At 42.4% G+C, this 19437-nt stretch overlaps 1 protein-coding gene across 1 annotated transcript in view; it reads left to right on the top strand.

Moving 5' to 3' along the window:
* The first annotated feature begins 670 nt into the window (after positions 1-670).
* Gycalpha99b (guanylate cyclase 1 soluble subunit alpha 2) overlaps positions 671-19437 on the top strand; it is a 116333-nt gene continuing 97566 nt past the window's right edge. Inside the window, exons 1-2 of the mRNA XM_076323028.1 lie at positions 671-1079; positions 1150-1912. Of these exons, the coding sequence (XP_076179143.1) occupies positions 1679-1912 (234 nt within the window). The 5' untranslated portion in view covers positions 671-1079; positions 1150-1678. The remainder of the gene's footprint in view (positions 1080-1149; positions 1913-19437) is intronic.

Here is a 19437-nt window from a genome sequence, read left to right as displayed (position 1 = left end):
TGTGCCCCGGGTGTCGCGTTTTTTTTTTATTTTTTTTTCTTTTCTCGTCGGTGACAGAACGAGCGACGCGTTCGCTCGCGCGCGTCGGTTCACCGACGAGAAGGATTTCGCGCGCGGGGAACCCCCGTCGAACGAGCGTGGATGGTGGCTGTCAATCGCCTGGTTGGACGAGCATATTCGGAACGGGGCGCAGGCAAAAGAGCGCACGGAAAATGTACGGGGAGTGAGTCCGCGGTGGTGGTAGATTCCGCGTAGAATCCCACGCGGTACGAGCGGCCCGGTTACGGGGGATGATCGCGAGATACTCGCCGCGCGAGTAGAACAGAGCGAGCCGGCGAACGAGCGAGCAACTAGGGCAAAGCGGGGTTTTCGTTTGCGGTTGAAAGAGCTGCGAGTTAAGAGAAAAAGCCGGTCTCTCTCCCCGTGTAGGTCGAGAGGGGCTGAAAATTTCGCGCAGGCGTTTCCAACGCCGTCCATCGTGGCGCCTCGACGCTTTCCCCGCCGTGACCCCCCGCCGCTCCGAGCGCCTATCCGCGTCGACGGTAACCCCCCCTCCCCACCCCCGTTCCTCCCCGAGCGTCCCCCGTCGACGAACGCGACGACTCGGCGCTGCTCGCTGCGCCTCGGTCAATCCGCGACTAGTATGGCGCTACGCGCTCCGACACGGCATCGTACGTAGCGTGCTCCTCGGATCAACGGGCGTATCGTGCACCTCGGTTACACGGTGTGCGTATTGTAAACGCGTCGGTGGAGCCGCGCGACCGTGAAACGTTCCACCGGACCGATCGTACCGGGCTGTTTGTAAACCGGGACAAGAATCCGGGGTCAGGTCCGCGGGACACGGTGACCGAGTAACGCTCGTTTCGCGCGGGTAAAAAAAAAAAAGGTAAACGAACCGCGAAAGTAGAGGTGAAACCCCCCTCCCGGATCGGTCATTGTTTTCCGAGTAATAGAGAGGGAGAGAGAGAGAGAGGGGGTACCCGTGGGGCTAGCTAGGAGAATTGGAAGAGACGGTTTAAAGCCGCGTGGACGGTTAACCGGTGCCGGAAGAAGATCGCGGGAGTAGACAGACCGGGCTGGTAAGTGCTGATTGCGTTGCGGTGGCACGGACCTGCGATAAGCGCGCGCCAGTTATAAGTGAAATGATAGCGTCGTTAGCCCCGGCACGGAGCACGAGGGCGGATGGCAGCCGCGGCAGGTGTCTGGTCCGATGCGGCCTGTGAGAGGCAACGATGCTAGAGGATCGCCCGACACCGGGACTGGACAGAGAGGAGCGAACGGACGCGCACACATCCCTCGAATCCCCCCCTACCGAGCAGAGGGGCTGAAAAAGTGACGTGAGAGCGAGTGAGAGAGAAAGAGAGAACGAAAGAGCGAGAGAGAGAGAGAGAGAGAGAAAGTTAGAGCGAAAGAGACCAACAGAGAGAAAGACAGATAAGCGGAGAGAGAGGGACAGAGACCCCCGTGTCAACTGCACAGCTGATCGCCGATAAACATGAGAGTGCCCGCCGCGTGTGACGCGTCCGTTCTCGATTGATGCCGTAAACGTGCCAGCCGCGCGTTTCTTCCGTCAGTAGATCGTCGGTGAAACCGTCCCGCACCCGCACCCCCTCCCCTCTCGTTACCAGCCAGCGAAAAGCCAGAAAAGCGAAAAATAAAAAAATAAAAGAAATAAAAAATGGCATGCCCGTTCTCACGGGAACGCTTCAAAGCGGAGCACGACGAGGGTAGCGACACCCAGGGTAACAGCCGCGCGAGAATCGGCAGATTGGGACAGGACGACAAGTCCAGGCAATCGTCGTTCGAGGTCACGTCGTTGCTCATGAGGGAGGAGATCGAGGACCCGGAGGACACGCAGACGCTCAACTTGAAGCACCTGAGGGCCGCCGTTCTCGTGCTAACCAATCCATCGGTAACTGAATCACGTTTCTTTATCTCGAACGATCTTTACGAGGGGTTGAAAGAGTACAATTTTTTACAACACGGTGGCTCGGTCTCGTGATTTAGTCTCTCGAACACTCCACGGTTACCGAAATACTCCACCCGGGGATGGAATTGGTTTCTGATTTTTAATCCTTCGAAAACGGGGTTGCTCACGATATCGTATCCGAATGGATTCTCGATCTTTGATGTAGTTACCGCGGTTGCCCAAAATATTGTTTCGGAATGGAGCGATTTTTTTTTTTTCTTTTTTTCAACTTCCATCTTTCGAACACCGGCTCCCGACACATCGCATCGGGATGAAATAATTTGTTGATGTTCAATCTCCCGAAAGTGGGTTGCTACAGTATTGTATCGAGATGAAATAATTTTTCGATGTTTAATCTCCCGAAAGTGGGTTGTCATGGTATTGTATCGAGATGAAATAGTTTTTCGATGTTTAATCTCTCGAAAGTGGGTTGCTATAGTATTGTATCGGGACGAAATACTTTTTCGATGTTTAATCTTCCGAAAGTAGGTTCCTAACATATTGTATCGGATGCAAGTAAATAGTATCGGTGCGATATGGATAGATCGACGCACGTGGGTGAAATTTTGGGCGCGTGGAATTTAGAAATATTGTCATAGATACCGAAAGAAAAGTTTAAATATTTGTCGGGAAGTGTACGAAGATACGATGTACACGTAGGTAAAATAACAACGAATGTTTACGTTCGTTAACCTTTCAATGTTGTTACAAATTTGATATTTGCATCAAATTGCGAAGAGTGTGTACTTCTTCGTCGAACTCGAACAGAAGAATACAATACCTAATAAAAATTTTCCTTACGTTGGTCTTCAACTGAAAAGTATCAATCGTCTCGTTTAAATCGATTTCGTCGAACGAGGTAAAAGAAACTCGATACTAAGTATCGATAACAGTCTTACAGTTTGAATTGCCAGGATTATGTTTACGTATGCTTACATCGAACGAAAAGTTTGCACAGTTAAGAGCGCAGAGACTTACGAAACGACCTAATACCTTAAGAAATTAAATTTCGCGCGACAGATGTCGAAGCACTCGGCTATCCGCAGCCCCGCGTCGAAGTCTGCGCAACAATATCTTATTTACATTTTCTTGCTATTTCCGAGGCAGACTAAACGACGTCTTTGAGGATTCGATTTCGTTCCTTTCGTAATAATTTTTCCAGCGAAAGTCTTTCCGTTGCGAGGGCAATTTCATGGAATTTGTTGCTCGACGACTGGCACAATGAAAAAAAAAACATTCTTCCATCGAACCAATTCTAAATTACAACCGATTCGTTGGTTCGGTTGTTTCTCGAAGTTGCGGTTAAAATTCGCGTAAAATTCGTATTGGAAATCCTTTCGAACTATTTCTCTATCATTGTAAATAAAACGCGACTCGATATCGTTCCGCGAACAACGTTGAACAATTACCGTTGTTGATCCGAGTGACGTGTAAAAAAACTCGAGATCTGTGGGAGATGTGGTGATTATGGGACGGACGTAACGTTCGTCTAGCCACTTTTTTCGTTCCTATTGACACAACTCGGCAATCTATAACTTGCCTCTGGTTCCAATCTTTCGCGAGCAGATGCTGCACTCGATTCGGAAATTTTCAAATACAATAGGGTGCGCTTTCGTGCGATGTCACATATATCATTGAACATTTTTCCTCCATTCCCACGAGGAACGTTATCGATAGATCGGCGAGATTCCCTCGATTAAAATGAGCACAAACACGACCTTATACGAATTACACTCTCCGGAAAACTGAAATCATTTTTCCCCGGATAATTGAAAGCTTCGTTTCCCCTCGTTGTTTATGTTTCTTTGGAGCGACTGATTTGTGCAGCCGACGGTCTCGATCGAGAGCGACGATTGTGCGGACGGGATCGAATTTCGCATAAAAGCGTATGTAATGCGAGACTCGTTCGCTGTTGCTCTATCTCTCTCACTTTCGACGCATCTCGTACGCTTCCTTCGTACAGTGCGAGACTGAGCCTCATCTGGAGACAGAAATCGCTACCTACCTCGTGAATTACTATACCTGCCATTTTACGCGACTCATTGTAACGAAATTTGTAAAAAGGAAATAACCAAGTACAAGAAATCCGTGAAAAATGTTTCACGATCGGAATACTTTAGTTTATTTTACCTAGTAAAAGTAATAAATATTTTAAATCTATAAATTGTTGATTACTCCAAACATTTCATTTCCGATACAAGGTATTATTTTACGTTACCTGCACCCGATACTGAACCGTCTACCGTATGATTAATTTTTCATAACCAAATATCACTCGGTTTTACAACGTGGACCGAACGACTATTTCGGTAAACGCGAAGCTCGAGTTACCCGCAAAAAAATCAATTAACAAGTGCACCGTTCACCTATAGACGGTCGTGTTAGGAAATGTATAGAATTGTTGGGAGTCGAAGCGCGTATAAAATGGTACCGGCGAGAGAAAAAAGGGGAAACTTTCGTTCGAAGAAAGTTTCACTCGTAACGGTACTGTTGGAAAGTTAGGTACCATTGTACGGACTGGACCCAACTGTCCCTCGACCATTAACTCGCATTCGAGAAGAGAATATGAACATCTTGGGCGCATCACGTCGGGAACATTTCACGATTGGTTCCATCGGCGGGGGGGAAACGAGAACGCGACTCGCGAAACTTGGAACAGAGAAGTTTCCAGTTAGGGGACAGGGAGGCGGGAATTTATGCGACTTCCTTATAACCCGAGTTTGTCATATTTCTCGAAATTTTTCATACAACTCCGCGATTCAATTTTCCCCGGCATTCTTTGTCGTCTCGGTGCGATTGTTGCCGGGTAGATACGCTTGTAAAGAGTGAAAGCTATATAAATGATGAGGTCGCGTTCATCTCCGATTCGTTCAGCCTCGGAGATCCTCTTAGAGGTCCTCGGGAATAAGAATCAAGAGATATCGCGGTGTCGTCCCTTCGGGTGGTACCCGTATAGGGTTACGTGCGTCCCTTGCCTCGGTTATCGATCAATGTCTGATTAAACAAAATAGCGACTATTTATCGTGCAATGGAACGTAACTGGGAATGGACACTGTTATCTAAACGTAATACGGAAGTGTACACTCTCCCTGACACGAAAGATAGTGTGCACTGTCTTCGGTTTGCCAACGATGTACTCGACATTCCTTAATCGTTGTACATAACGAGTAAATTATATTTTCGCCTTTATTGCACGCATATGTAGGAAGATACAGTGTACAGGTGTATCGTCATACGTGGAATAAGTTACACAATGGCGAAGTATAGCCAGAGGCTGCTTTCGAACCTAACCTCAACGTTATTACACAAACGCAAATAGACAATTGCAAACAAATACAGTTGAGACATCATAACTCCATATTTCGTCCTGTAACTATACACAGTGGATGAAAATACCCATTGTTTCAATTATAAAAGAAATTTCCAATTAACAAAGTACTAAGTTTCTGCCATCGGGCGCGTAATTGAAACGACCCGTACGAACATACTAAATGTAAAAAAAAAAAAGAAAACGTGTATCGTTTGTTCCGTACAACACGCAACAAGAGAAGTAATTATTTATCGAACGCTTCGGAACGATTAAATTCACCATTGGAAACATCAAGTCCTCCCCGGAAAAGTAGTTTCCTCTTCCACTACGGTGCTCTTCGTTGGAAACAAACCGTCGTAAATACCTTCGTCGAGATCGTCTCAAAATACGCCCGTAAAGATTTAATAGCGGCTCTAATTCGGGCACTCGAGCATCGAGGTATACACCGAAAAATACTCGTCTCTGAGTACGTGATCATCGTTGACAACTCGTACCGATTGGAGCGAACAGAGGAACTCGAACGATGGAAATTTTCGTACCCGTGGGATTAATTCACGCGGCGCGATACGAACGAATAATAACCGCGAACGTTTCGCGGCCGTTTCGTTATTAAACGCGGCAAGATCCGTCGGCCCAGTTCCGTCGGAAACACCGGCAACACGCTCCGTGTCTAATAGAAATTAGAATTCTTCCGCGGTGAGAATCGGGTCGGAAGCGTGCAATAAACGCGCGCCAAGGGTTGTTCCGGTTTTGTTCCAGCTCGCGAAAAACACGGCTCGAAAAGTTTCGTTGCGCGCATCTCGCCGCGGGCATCGATTAACAACCAGCTACCGATGTTTATACGGTCACGAAACTATACTTCGAGGGATCTTCTCGCGCCACATGTGGTGAGAACTCCGCGATGCTTTTTTACATTAACCGGGAAAACGAGACACCTACCCCCGGTGTAACGTAACTTTTTCTTAGTTTTACCTTTTAGAAAAAATAATCTACGTAATCGTGCTATTCGAGTCGTCCATTTTTGTTTGGCATACTTTTCGAATTGTATCGTTATCGTAGCAAATTTGAGGTAGAAACTGTATTGACGGAATCGAGACGTGACGTGAAATGTATTTTTCTGAAAAATATAGGTTTCCAAAGGGTATTATTATCATTCCATATACTATGGAAAATAACATTTGAAAATTGTAGAATTATGTTAGAATAGAAAGTTACCTGAGCCCACAATTTAAATGTCCTCCCATTTTGTAAAAAATCCCAGCAATCCAAAATTTTTTACATACTTTTGGAATGATACTACCCTTGGGCAAATTTAATTGTGTTTTAAACGTAGTTTTCGGAAAAATATTTCCAAGGTTTCTTAAGTACATTGTACACTTTAGTGGGCTGTGATTTTATTAAATTATACTTGAATAGGAATAACGGTGCCAATAATTTCTCGAAGTGTCACTACTCGCGAGCCCTTGGATGATCAATGGCTCCCGTGGGAGATATCGCAAACTGCTGGACGTCCATTTTGACGAAACTTTTCGCAAGTGTAAATTGCTTCGATCAAAGAAGTATACCGTATTTCGTAGCTGCTACTTTTGAATTTTAAGGGAGGAACCTCCCCTTACATCGCAGTTATCGATTTTACTCGTGCCTCTACGACTCTCAAATTACAAAAGGTATTGGAATATTTTTCATTTAAAAGTTGTACTCCAAAACGGTAGTTTTTAGTACGCTAGACTACTAAAAAAAAGAAAAAAGTTCCAACATTTTTTTTTAGTAATTTACAGGTCCGGTAGAAACCGTACAACGTTTACAGGGATTTGTTCGGAGAATCGAAAAATAGTAAGAAGAGAATACGACAGTTCGTAAAACGAATGAAAAAGTATAATGATAAATGTTTACATAAAATTTCATCGAATTCGAAATCTGACAATTTTGCGCGTTCGATACGAAGCAAATAATTAATACACGTATCGAGAAGGTTGTCCGATATTTCGAGCCGAAAAGTAAAGGTTCTTTACAGTATTTTTTCCACGTAGAATATCGAAGAATTTACCTTACGTCGTTACGCGTCGCGCATTCCGCATTTATTTGCCCGGAAGGAATTTTTGCTGTTTGTTTTCTTTTTGCTTTTTAACTTCAAAACGCGATAAGAGAAAAAAGTCTGCTTCAATGGCGTGCATGATGCGAATCAAGTGCTCGGTACCGCGTATGAAACGCTCGATGTAAACTAGCTGAATGGCTTCGCGCTCGATGCGTTTTACGCTTCTGTGTTTTCGCAGCGGCGAAGCTTACAACGGGACCGACGCAAAATACCCGAAAAGCGTGCCGCTTTTTTGTAAACAATTTCGAAAAACAATTCGAAACTTTCACCGACCGAGATCGTTGCACACGTTCGAATAACGTGTTCGCGGGATTTGAAGATTCCTTCGCTGGTATTTTCAAGCGTGAACGCGGCCCGGTTGGCTCTCGTTATTTTTCTTGTATTTTCCGCGCGACCATATCGGCTTTTCTCCGCGGTGGTTACATTTTTGTATAACTTGAACCGAATCCAGAGACCACCGTAGAGATGGCACAAAAGGTAAAAGCAAACACGAAAGTAGACAAGCAAATAACGATACAAGTGAGTACGTACGGCTACGTACGTGTGACGTAAATATTTGCTCGTTCGGATATTAAGTAGCAAACAACGGCACTGCTAAGCGCAAACAAATGAGCATTCGATACGTTTGCTATTAGTTTTCGTTTTCATCTTGCGCAACGTTCGATCTGTCCCGATAACGCGCGATGAACGTCGGAATCGTTTGAATTTTTTCAGATAAGCGAAACTTTTTCAAATTTCTCCGTTAACGAGACACACGGTTCGGGTATTTTTCAAATAATTCGAACGATCATTTTTCTACGGAAAACTTTCGTTTCGTTAACGTTAAATCTACATTTTCGTCCCCAATCGGAATATAATCCTGGAATCCATTGTTTCCCGTCTACCACTTTGTAATTATAATGGCGCCAATATTTGAATTTCAGATTTTCCACGAACTGTACTCAATGGAATATGACGTACGGCAATCTGCCTTATCATTTTGCGACCATACCGTTTTTAATCGCACGGTAAGACCCTGAAAACAATCCTTCCTGAAAATTCGTCTCCTCGTTATATTGTTTCAAGCCCTTCGATATTAAACATCGCGCGTTCTGCCATTGTTTCGCCGGTCGCGCGAAAATATTGATCTCGCGCGCGTAAATTTCTTTTTTGAAGTTGCACAGTATTCGATAAATGTGCTAAAGTCGAGGGAATTGCTACGTAAAACGGAGCATTATATATTTCCAACCGCGTTATCATTAACCATGTTGTTTTTGCGCTCTCCTTTTTGCACTATATGCACAATCTTCTCCTGAATCATTGCCAAAACGCTTGCGCAAGAGGATGATGCATTCGTGTCACAAACAAAAAAAAAACGAAAGTAACCTTCGTACCCTCTGACGAAACACGGATAGAAAAATCCGGTTGCTCGTTTTTTGAAAAACAATTCCTTGCTGGGAGGTCTTAAAATTATGCAAGGCGCCTTGCATAAGCTAAAGACTGTAAGCTTGAAATAGAATTTTAATTAACTGCGGAGATTACTTTTTAAAAATAGATTTAACACGTTATATTATTCCTTCGTGTTGGAATTGTAGAAACACAGCGATAGGAAATAGGATACAGTAACAGTCGAATATAATTCATTGGATTCGATAGAGATACTTTTTATCTGATAATTTAATATTTTTGTGACCCAAGTACAAGAGCACTTCCGAGTATCCACTCCAGTCTAAGTACTAAATAAAAGTCTGAATTAATTTTCAAGAAAGAAATATATGTAACGTTCGTTTATAGATTCCAAGATAACAGAAACAAAAGAATTCTACGATTCGAATAGAATAAACAACCTTAAAATTACACGAGGCACCCTTTACTATACGTTGCATCTTTGTAACAATATTTTGCGAAAATATCTCTTGCAAAAATAAGACTAAAGTATTCACGGAACGCGACACTCGGTTTCTTCGTAGTACGTTCGGAAATAAATAACGAGGGAGGAAAATGGAAGAAAACGGTGGCGAATTTTCGTCCGTTTGCGTATACGGAATTATAAAGAGCGTAATCCCCGCTAATGGTCGTACACGATTGATCGAAAAATTAATGGTTGCCACGTTGAAAGATTCGCCCTAAAACCGGCGGAGCTTTTAACGAGGACGTCGTTCAAACTCGAATAAAATCGTCCCGGCGCGCGACGAGAGCGAAAAAGGTATTGTCGTTCGAACCGGGCCGCGCTTCTTTTTCTCACCCCATCGTGAAACTGCCATTAGTTTTGCATCAATCCGTCGTGTTCGTCCGTGGTGTTATCGATTCCACGCGCGGAAATCTCGAATAATGCGGGAACATTTAACATTCGCGGGGCGATCCACGCGTTTTGGCTGTTCGTCTACCCGGGCACGGAACACTACGGGCTAACACGTAATATGAATTTCAAATTAGGAGCGTCCCGTTTGCTAAAATTGCGCATATTGCCCGATACGTTTCAGCTACCGTCACTTAATTCGAATTTGATACCCCCGGAACTTACCAACTACTCCACCCACCGTCCCCCTTTTCATTTACATTTCGAGCACCCGGCCTAACTTTTCGCAACGAAATTTCAACCAACGAGAGCTATTCATATTCGCGCCCGTCCGTACCTACTTTTCAACTATGATATTCTTCGTCGAACGAAACAACGCGCGTGTTGAATTATTTAATTGTACCGGTCGTTACGCCAACGAAAGGCACGGTCTAGAGCCGGTGATAAGACCGGATCGTAATTTTTATAGTACTTCGCTCGGGTTACTTGGAAGATCGCGTACTTTGATCGTTTAACTTCACGACCGGACAATTTTATCGTTATAACGATTTTATTACGCAAACGATGGCGAGGCGAGGTTCCAGACTTAAAATCTAGCCTCAAGTTTTATTAACAATCGATAGTTTTACAGTGGCACACTATTTGGGGTAATTGGAATATTGTATGGTTAAATTATTACGAAAACGAAGAAAGAGTGTGTGTCGTGTAAGAAATGGAAGAATATTGCACGAAGGCGGGGTCTGGTCAGAAACTGGATACGAACATAACCTTAAACGTTATTCATGAAAGTAGATCGATACTGTTCGAGTAATACACTGCTTGTGGTAATTAAAGGTATATTTAAATTGTGTAATGCATCGATCGAGGATAGGATACGATCGAATATGGGCCTAAAGATTTCAAAGCGTCTCTGGAAACACGTAAGCGTTTCCAATCTCCGAGCATTTGGCCCTAGATCCGCTTGTTGGACACTCGAGTGAGGCTTTGCTCGACAGATCCTGCATTAAGCGCCCCTAAGTTGATTTGTCAAATACTTCAAATAATATATGTAAAATACTCGACGTATTACATACTGTGGGGTATTTCGATATTCCTTTGGTAGATACAGGGAAGAAACAAAGATTTCACAAAAAAAGTGGGTTGAAACTAATCGTCTCGAATTTTTATAAAAAATTTTGAATTCGCAATATTTTATTTCAGCAACACGAACGAGTTACCGATTATTATTTTCAAAGATTTCGGCCTTTCGTACGAATCTTCGACTCAACGTGACTTTTGTGTTATAAAAACGCGAACAATGGAAAAGGAATGCAGAAGTAAATTACTCAAAGTAATTGGTGGAGCACTTACTCAAATGAATTTATTGTTCTGGAAGACATTCAATAGTTGAAAGCCTTCAACATACTACGGAGCTCGCTCCGTTTAACTTCGCGTTCAAACAGGTTTCATTTCTGCGACAATAGTTTCGCGAAGGGGAACAATATCTCTCTTCAACAGGTTTTCATATTTTTTTAAATACCGTGGAAATATTTGCGACGGTAACAGAATGTAACAATACTTCTCCGGATCTTCGTGTTTCTTTCGCTCCGTTGAATTGTTAAAAAACGATCGCCTAATTGTTCCGAGCAGTAGAGAAAAATTTTTCATTTTTTAGGCTTATACGTACCTACGTTCGTTTTAGTTCGTTTCACGTACAATTGCTTGTACGATAATTTTGAAGCGTCAGAGGTATATTTAAATCATCCTCGACTTTTTAGTTGATAATCGTGGATCATCAATTTATAATCGATCGTAATGTAATCGAATAGAAAGACGTGAGTCTACGATCCAAGTCGGAGTGCAACAAATTGGCTGCTCAAGGCCATAGACCGCCCCTCCCCACCCATTAGGCTAACCCACTGCTCCATTTTCCATCTCCTCGCGCAATCCATCGGACACACGTTTCTTGTCGCACATAGAAAAGTGTATATAAAGTAAAAGTCACATTCAACTGCGTCTACGATCGTGGACGTGGCCTCCACCAGCAATCCCTTCGTTTTATCGCAACACGGTCGTTAAATTTTCAAAAGCCATTTCGTCTCCTTTTTTCCGTAAATTCTAGTTTTTCATCAAACGTACAAGCAAGTTTCAAGATGCAACCGAGAACAATTCGGTCGAAAGATCGAGTTAATACCTCCCCCTTTCCACCGTTAGAAGAATCCTTATCCGCGAGTTTTGCAAGTTATCTCCGAGTTATAGTTCGAGATCTAGGAATGGTCGATCCTCTTCATCGTCGAGCCAACGAATTAATCGCGTTAATTAAGAAAGTTGAATGGTCCCGTTCAGCGGCAGATAGAATAAAGCAGAAACGCTGCTATCGAAACAATGACGTTATCCAGAATTCCGGCGGTCTCTTGGAACGCGGGGAAAGCAATTATCATCACCCGTTATCCCCGCATATTCCACTCCGAAGTGTAATCTGTTTTCGCCACTGAAAGTACTTCCTCGAAAGAACCACTTCAAAGAAGTCCGCATCCGCTCGGCGGAGACAAAACTCCATTGTCGGCGATGCTTAATAGTCGTTCACAAGTGTAACCTGTTGAGTCGTCGACATTTCATTGGCATAAACATCAATAGAATCGCGACGATATTAACGAAGGCGCCGGTGGATCCTTGGCTCCGGTTGCGGATAGCCTTTCGTTTCCTCTCAAAGAGGAGTGGTTCGTTGTTTAATCGAACGAATAATACAAGCTTTGAACGCAAGCCGCGTCTCTATAGGGGCGAGTGGGGAGGGTTGTTTTGCGGTTTCCACGCCACCTCGGTCGGAACAACCGATGCGGCTAGAAGTAACTTCGAATCGATGTATCATAATTGCTAAGTGATTTCGTACACGAGCGTCCATTAGTCGATTGGTTCGTTCACGCTTTCAGAGGACTCGCGAAGAAAGAAAGGGTTGTTGGGGAACCGAGTGAAATATCGAGGACTCCACGGTTCCAATTGTACGTTGATTCGAGCTCGTAAATTCCGATTGTCGACACTTTTAACACCGCTGGTACCGGTGTCCTGTTCGAAGATACGGGAAAAAGTTTTTTGCTTTTTTTTTCTTATCGGTGGTCGAATTTATTTGAATATTTTTGCGACTTTTAGGGAACGAAGACTTCGATGAAGCGCACGGTACATTTTCTGTTACCCTTTTTTACGATTTACTGTAATTGACAAATACTTGGGAATAACTTCAGTGGTTCTTCTGAGCTGAATTATTCTCCGATTCTGATTAATGAAATTGATTCCATCCATGGTTGTTGTGATTTTTGAGCCAAGAAAAATATTTACAGAAGCTTCGAATACCGTTGCTTATTATTTTATACCGTACGCTGTACGATGAAAAGTTTGTTTTTACGAAAAATCAGGTTTTTCTGTTTACAAGGTACGGGAAATAAATATAAATCTCGGAGAAAGAATTACGAGGTCGATGATTGAAATTTCACCGTCGAGAATTATCGCGGAATTTTCCTAAATTAAAAAAAAATTATAAAGTACACTGCACTCGAATCGGGATCGACGCGAGGTTTCGGTTTATCCCGCGGTTTGTTCTTGAAATTTAAATTTCGTTTGGAAGGTAATTCGTTGCATTGGATTTTCATTAACGGTGCTTTCTACTGTGGTTTATTAACTTTTCGAGTTTCGACGAACGGTTCCGTGTTCAGACTTGTACTCGCACGGAGGATGCATCACGAGATTGCATTCGTACTCGAAATTGCTCGCATAGAAACACCGCGAGGGCAGCACATCGAAGAACACGTTGCAGTTTAATGTGCCTTATAGGATTCCCATTTTTGATCACGCGAAGCGAGCAAATCGAAGCATCGTTAAAAGAACGGTACAGTTTCAAAGGAGAGCGGTGCAGAGACTTTGGATAGCGGTGCAGAGACTTTGGATAATGGTGCATCGATGTACGATTGGATGTTATACCGGATGATTCAAAATTTGTATCGCACAAAACCAAGTACTTCTTCGAGTAGAAATAAATCTAACTCTTTTAAACGTATAATAACATTTCTGCGCACGTGATTTCTTTTTCGAGAGAAATCGATTTTGAAAACTCATTGTGTTTTTTTAAAACTTTCTCCATTTATCTTGTACTCGATAATAATCACGTTAATTCCGCCGTTCAACGAATATTCGATACACGATTAAGAATCGTCTCATATTTCTCACATTTTGATCACGGAATATAAAAGGGGGCGTGTCCGAAAAGTAACAAAATCGTACAATCTAATGGAAATAAATTATTTGCCATTCAATTTGCGGAGCACTTTGCTCGGAAATCAAAAAGAATGAACAAACTTATTAATTTGCACTTCGATCTCTCTCTCTGATCGGAATTAACGGAACAAATTTCATTACTTTAGGGGGGCAGAAGAGCGTCTATCGATTCGGGATTGCTTACTTCCACAAACGGAATTTTTTCCCATTACTCTCGCTATCAAGTGACAATTTTTACGTCCGATTCAAATAACGGAGTGATGCTACCCTGAAGTTTTTATTTATGTAGTATCAGCCATCTATCGAATCATAGGTGAGAGCGATTTTTATTGGCCCCAATTCTAAATAAAACTGCACACCCCGTTTTCAAGTACATTGGAGACTCGATTTTATCGCTCAGAAAAGTGAACTACTGTGGAAGGTGTTACGAGTGTTAACGCTGAAGGTAATAATACGCTTACATGTATAGTTGGAACCTGGAAAGACGACTCCTGGATTAAAAGAACTGTAGAACTGTATGTAAAGGGAATGTGGACAGTGCTGAACAATTTTTGCTTAGTCACAGGCCTTTAGAGGCAAATTAAAACGTCTGACCCATTATGAATCGTGATTCCTTCCGTAAGTCAACTTCTCAACTACGCACAGTACATAGGCGCCCGAAGAAACGATCAGGGAATGTCCACGAAGCGAACGTATCGTTTTCTAATAATTGGCCAATTTAAGAGGCCAACGTCTGTTACACGTAATGTCGAAAAACCTAACCCAGAATGTTCGTCGTGTCAGGCACATTTTCAGATAGTTCGAACCACTCGTTCGCAGCTGACTCATTGAAAATGGACGCTAGAAAGGACAGAATAGCATTGTGAAACAGAAAATAAATAACAAAGGACCGAATTTCCTTGGATCACCACGGTGGAATTCATAATGCATTCATCTCCTTTGTCGAAATCCTCGAAGTCGAGTGGCCATATCGAACGGTTTTAAAGAGGAGCGTGAAGTAGCCTGCTTCGACCGAAAAAGGTCGAGTGCAATTAACATAGGAAGTGGCGCGGTTGGCGAGATATTATTTTTGTGCTCGTCGGTTCCACTTTTAATTTCATCGTGCCAGAAAACGTCATATTCTTCGCCGCTTTAACCGTTTAATTTGCTGGATTTACGGGCGCGTTAATTCAATCAGCCCTTACCTTAAAAAGGTTACGGTAATCTTCTCGGCCGCAGGACCGTGACCCATTATTGGAGGATATTTTTCACCGTTGGTTTTTCCTACCAGCAATGTTCGCATCGATCTCGAACGATGAAATATCTGCTTGTCGAGAAACTTTCACAGTATGGGAGGGAAACCTCGAGCTGGTGCACGGATTTTCTCGGTTTATCGTACGCGCTGTAAAATAGTGCAACCGCACGACGCGTGTTATTTCCTTCACAGTACGACATTATCGGATAAATAAATTAACGGAGAAGCAATAAAACGTCGTATCCCTTTGAAATCTCCAGAGCAACTCCCAAACAGCTCGTTAGTTGTCCTACGAACGACTAATAGCTGCATGGCTCTATTTACCGACATCCTCGATAGAGCACGATAAATCTTTAACGTGTATAACAATAGTGTAACTGAGAGTCGAACAATTTTTAATATAATTGACCCAAGTGTAAATATCCGTCCAGTTATTTCTAAATCAACCCTTCTGGTAGAGAAAGCTACCGGAGGATAGATGTATTTAATTGGTGATCTTTGGTCGATGCGATAAGAAGCGGAAGATTCTAAACTCGTGAGCGATACGACGTGAAAAGTAACACAATGTTGTCCGGATAAAAGAGTCCCGTTCCCCGATAGAATTGTGTTAAACTCCGGTAGCAAAATTGGTCCAAGAGTAAATATCTCTACTGTTGGAGATTGAAGTTAAGGGTCTTCTTCCGTACTCGTTCTCGATAAGTCGAACACGATGAGAGGACTAGTTACTCTAAGTCAACTCCATCCTGATAGAAGTGGCTACTAAGGGGTGGATATATTTAGTACGCGGTCTTCGGTGAACACGGCAATAAGCGAATGATTCTAGATACGTGGACGATGACAGAGACAATGTTCTTCTTGTAAAAGAAGTCTTATTCTCGATGGAATTGTGTTAAACCCAACCCAAATGACTCAAGAGTACGAGTCTGCGGCATGGAAAATGACGCAAAGTTCTTCTTGTAAAAGAATCGTATCCCCAATGGAATCGTGTTTAACTTCAGCAGTGAAAAAGATCCTGGAATACAATGATTCGAATACGATGAGAGGACTCGTTATTTTTAAGCGAACTCCGTACCGATAGAAGTGTCTGTTAAGGGGTAGATACATTTAATTCGTGATTCACGTGATAGATGCAGTAACAGGCAAACGCTTCTGAACTTACGAGCTCCACGACGCGGAAAATGGCACGGATAATGTTCTTTTCGCAGTGGAGTCTTATCCCCGTTGGAATTGTGCTGAACTCCGGCAGCAAAAATACCCAAGAGTAAACATCTTTGCAACTGTCGGAGTGTAAAGTTAAGGGTATTCCGTAGCTGTCCTCGATAATTCGAATACGATGAGAGAGCAAGTTGTTCCGAGTGAAATTCCCCAGGCAAAAGTGACTACCAGGGGAAGTGAGGTAGATAGGTAGTATAGTAGGTCGTGAACTTCGATCAATGGGGTTAATGGGGCTAAGTAGCCTAGGTGTCCATGAGCTCTACGACACGGAACTTACGTTCAATGTCCGTTTGTTGACTTCTGGGTTATATGCTTCGTGGAACAGTATCAGACTTTAGCAGTAAAAATTACCCAAGAGAAAACCTTCTCAGAACTACTGAAAGTGGAATCTAGAACTTTACGTAACTCTTAGTCTGCAACTTGCATAACGATGATACGGCTAAATTATTCAGAGCCTAATACTTGTACAATAGGGGGAAATTTCATTTATATACCTTCATATATGTACAATCAAAGAGATTATGGGTTTAAGTCTCGGTATTCTTGAGTGCTACTGTACTGAACTCACATTTAATGTGTCCCTGCTGGAAAATGGGTATCGAGACGACAGTGATTGTTGAAGAATGTACAAAATTTTTTAAATTAATGGGGAGATGTACCCAGTAGTTTCAAGAAACAGAATCGATACCGCCAGTTTGCTTGAAAGCGAGCTAGGTAGCGATATTCATCCGATAACGAGGCCTATAAGAATCGCTTTCGAGCAAAATGTGGCGGGGATGAAGAAAGGGACCTTGACAACATATATATTTACTGACTTTCAACTGGCCTGGAATAAAGTAAATTGCGCTAATTTAAGATTTAGAATTTCTATGTAAGATATTTATGTTTGAAAATATCTGAAATGATTTCTATTAACTTTAACGCAAGTTCGAATATATGTTTCAGTTTTACCGAGGTTCGTTTTCGTTGTTTTCGTTGCGGATATTTGTAAATAAAATTCCAATGTTCTTTTCAATAATTGGCATAGATTATTTCGTTCAAAATTGAATATTTAGCAATCGTATAAATACGATACCATCAAAAGTATCGGAAATATTAATGCGGTTACGATCAACGAAATACCTCGTATATCGAGGAAGAAAATGGAGTAAAAGAGGCTCGGTGTATTGTAAGATTTCAATGGAAAATGAAACCATTGTTTCGAAAAACAATTGCCAATGAAGAAGTAAAATGTAACCATTAAAATGGCTTGGAATTATTAATAGACGTGGAATTGTATTTCAACGTTAAGGCTGAAAAGTAATTAGTCGTATTCTTCTGATTTGGTGCAAGCGATTTATGGTCTGTTTCTGTTGTTATAAAATTTGAATTTCACGAATATACCACGCGATAAATAATTCAAAATAATTCGAATACTTGTTTGGACGATTTATTCGGAATTGTGCAAATAATTCGCAACTTTGGTCGTGGGTTGACTTCATCATTGTCTTGTTGAGGTTTCAATGATATTTGATATTCGAAAGATTTTTTATATAAATATTTATTAATATTCAAAAGTCCCACCAGGTATATCTTACTAACACCAAGGATAACTTCGGTAGTTGATTGATACCTCAACACGATGTTCGAGTGTAGAGAATGATTTGCATTGAAAATAACGAGTCTGTCATCGGTTACATGCCTAACGCTCCCACTTCATTATCCACGTTGCAAGTAGTACGAGTTGAAAATATGGAAGACAAGCGACCACTGCGGAATTGAGCTGGTTTACATCGAGCGTTTGATACGCGTATATCAAGCTTTTGCATACAACAAACGTTATAAATGACGGTGTATCGAGTTGACGCGACACGTACGAAAGATAAAAATCTTTAAAAACACCAATTAAAAATAGTAGGCCCTAGAATACCTTCATCATCAAAATAAGAATCAATTACTTTATTATTATCCCTCGAATTATACTTCTAGAATGTTTCGAATTTCCGAGTTGCTCGACTTCCCACGCAAACCTGTAAGTTTCGTTCGTTCTCTCTTTCTGTCTCTCTCTGGGACAGTAAACGCGTTAAAAATGATTGAAAAGCGATGTGAAACCGCAGCGAACGATAGGAGAAAAAAAACTTAACGTTCGGATCGAAAAATGCGGTTGAAAAATTGACTTGTCAATATCACGGTTGGGTTGTAACTTTCCAGGTGGTTGGTTGCGGATGCATAGTTCGCGGGCTAGGTGGAGGGGGAGGGGAGGGCGTTGAATTTTTCAACGAGAGCGCTTCCTTTGTGCCGCTGAAAAGAGTGGCCTCGTAAACGGAAATTAAACGGATTACGTCGTCTAATCCTGAAAGCGCGGCAAATTAAACCGAGTAGCTTTTACATCGCCTACTTAAGTTCCGCAGCTGCGAGGTCGTTCGCGCGAGCAAGTCTCCATCGCGCAATCGTTAATGACCGCTCGATGCAAATGCAATTGGAAGCGACGTTCGAACCACGGCTTGTGTTAACGTCCCATCGAAATTTCATACCGTCCCTGAATCTGCAAAAAGATTTCGAGCACCCTCGAATACGGTGAGCTTACCGCCGACATTCGAACCCTCAACGTTTTTATACAATTACACGGGGAACTTGTTCGGGCATTTGCGCTAATTTGGCACCAATTTGCAAACACTCGACGTTCTTTTCGAAAAAAGTTTTTCATCCGTTCGGTGATATATCACACGGACCCGTGATATTCAAGTGGAATCGGAACAACGATTTTTTCCAGTCGCGAATAGGTAATCCTGTTTGTCCACTACTTTCAAACGAGAAAGTATTTTGACTGAGAAAAATTTCGAGAATGTTTTTTTATAAAAGAAACGTTTCAAGATCCCCTTGGGGGAGTTTTGATTATTGAAGAGAAAAATTGGGTTCGAATGTGAGTATGTAAAGTACGCGTTTGGAGTTGTGGCGGGTCGCGATCTTCTCGTGCGCGTATTATACATAGTGTCTTCTGGCACGATTGTGTCCAAACAGCTCAATGGATTGCAATGAAATTTTATATTTAAGTTTTGTGTTCTCGTCTCGAAACTCGATTCAATTTTGAGAAAAATCGATGCACGAATAG

This window comes from Ptiloglossa arizonensis, chromosome 11 (genome assembly GCF_051014685.1).
Source record: "Ptiloglossa arizonensis isolate GNS036 chromosome 11, iyPtiAriz1_principal, whole genome shotgun sequence".
In the NCBI taxonomy this organism is placed as follows: domain Eukaryota; kingdom Metazoa; phylum Arthropoda; class Insecta; order Hymenoptera; family Colletidae; genus Ptiloglossa; species Ptiloglossa arizonensis.
The sequence above is the reverse complement of the archived record's forward strand: the minus strand, read 5'-3'. Positions and strand labels throughout refer to the sequence as shown.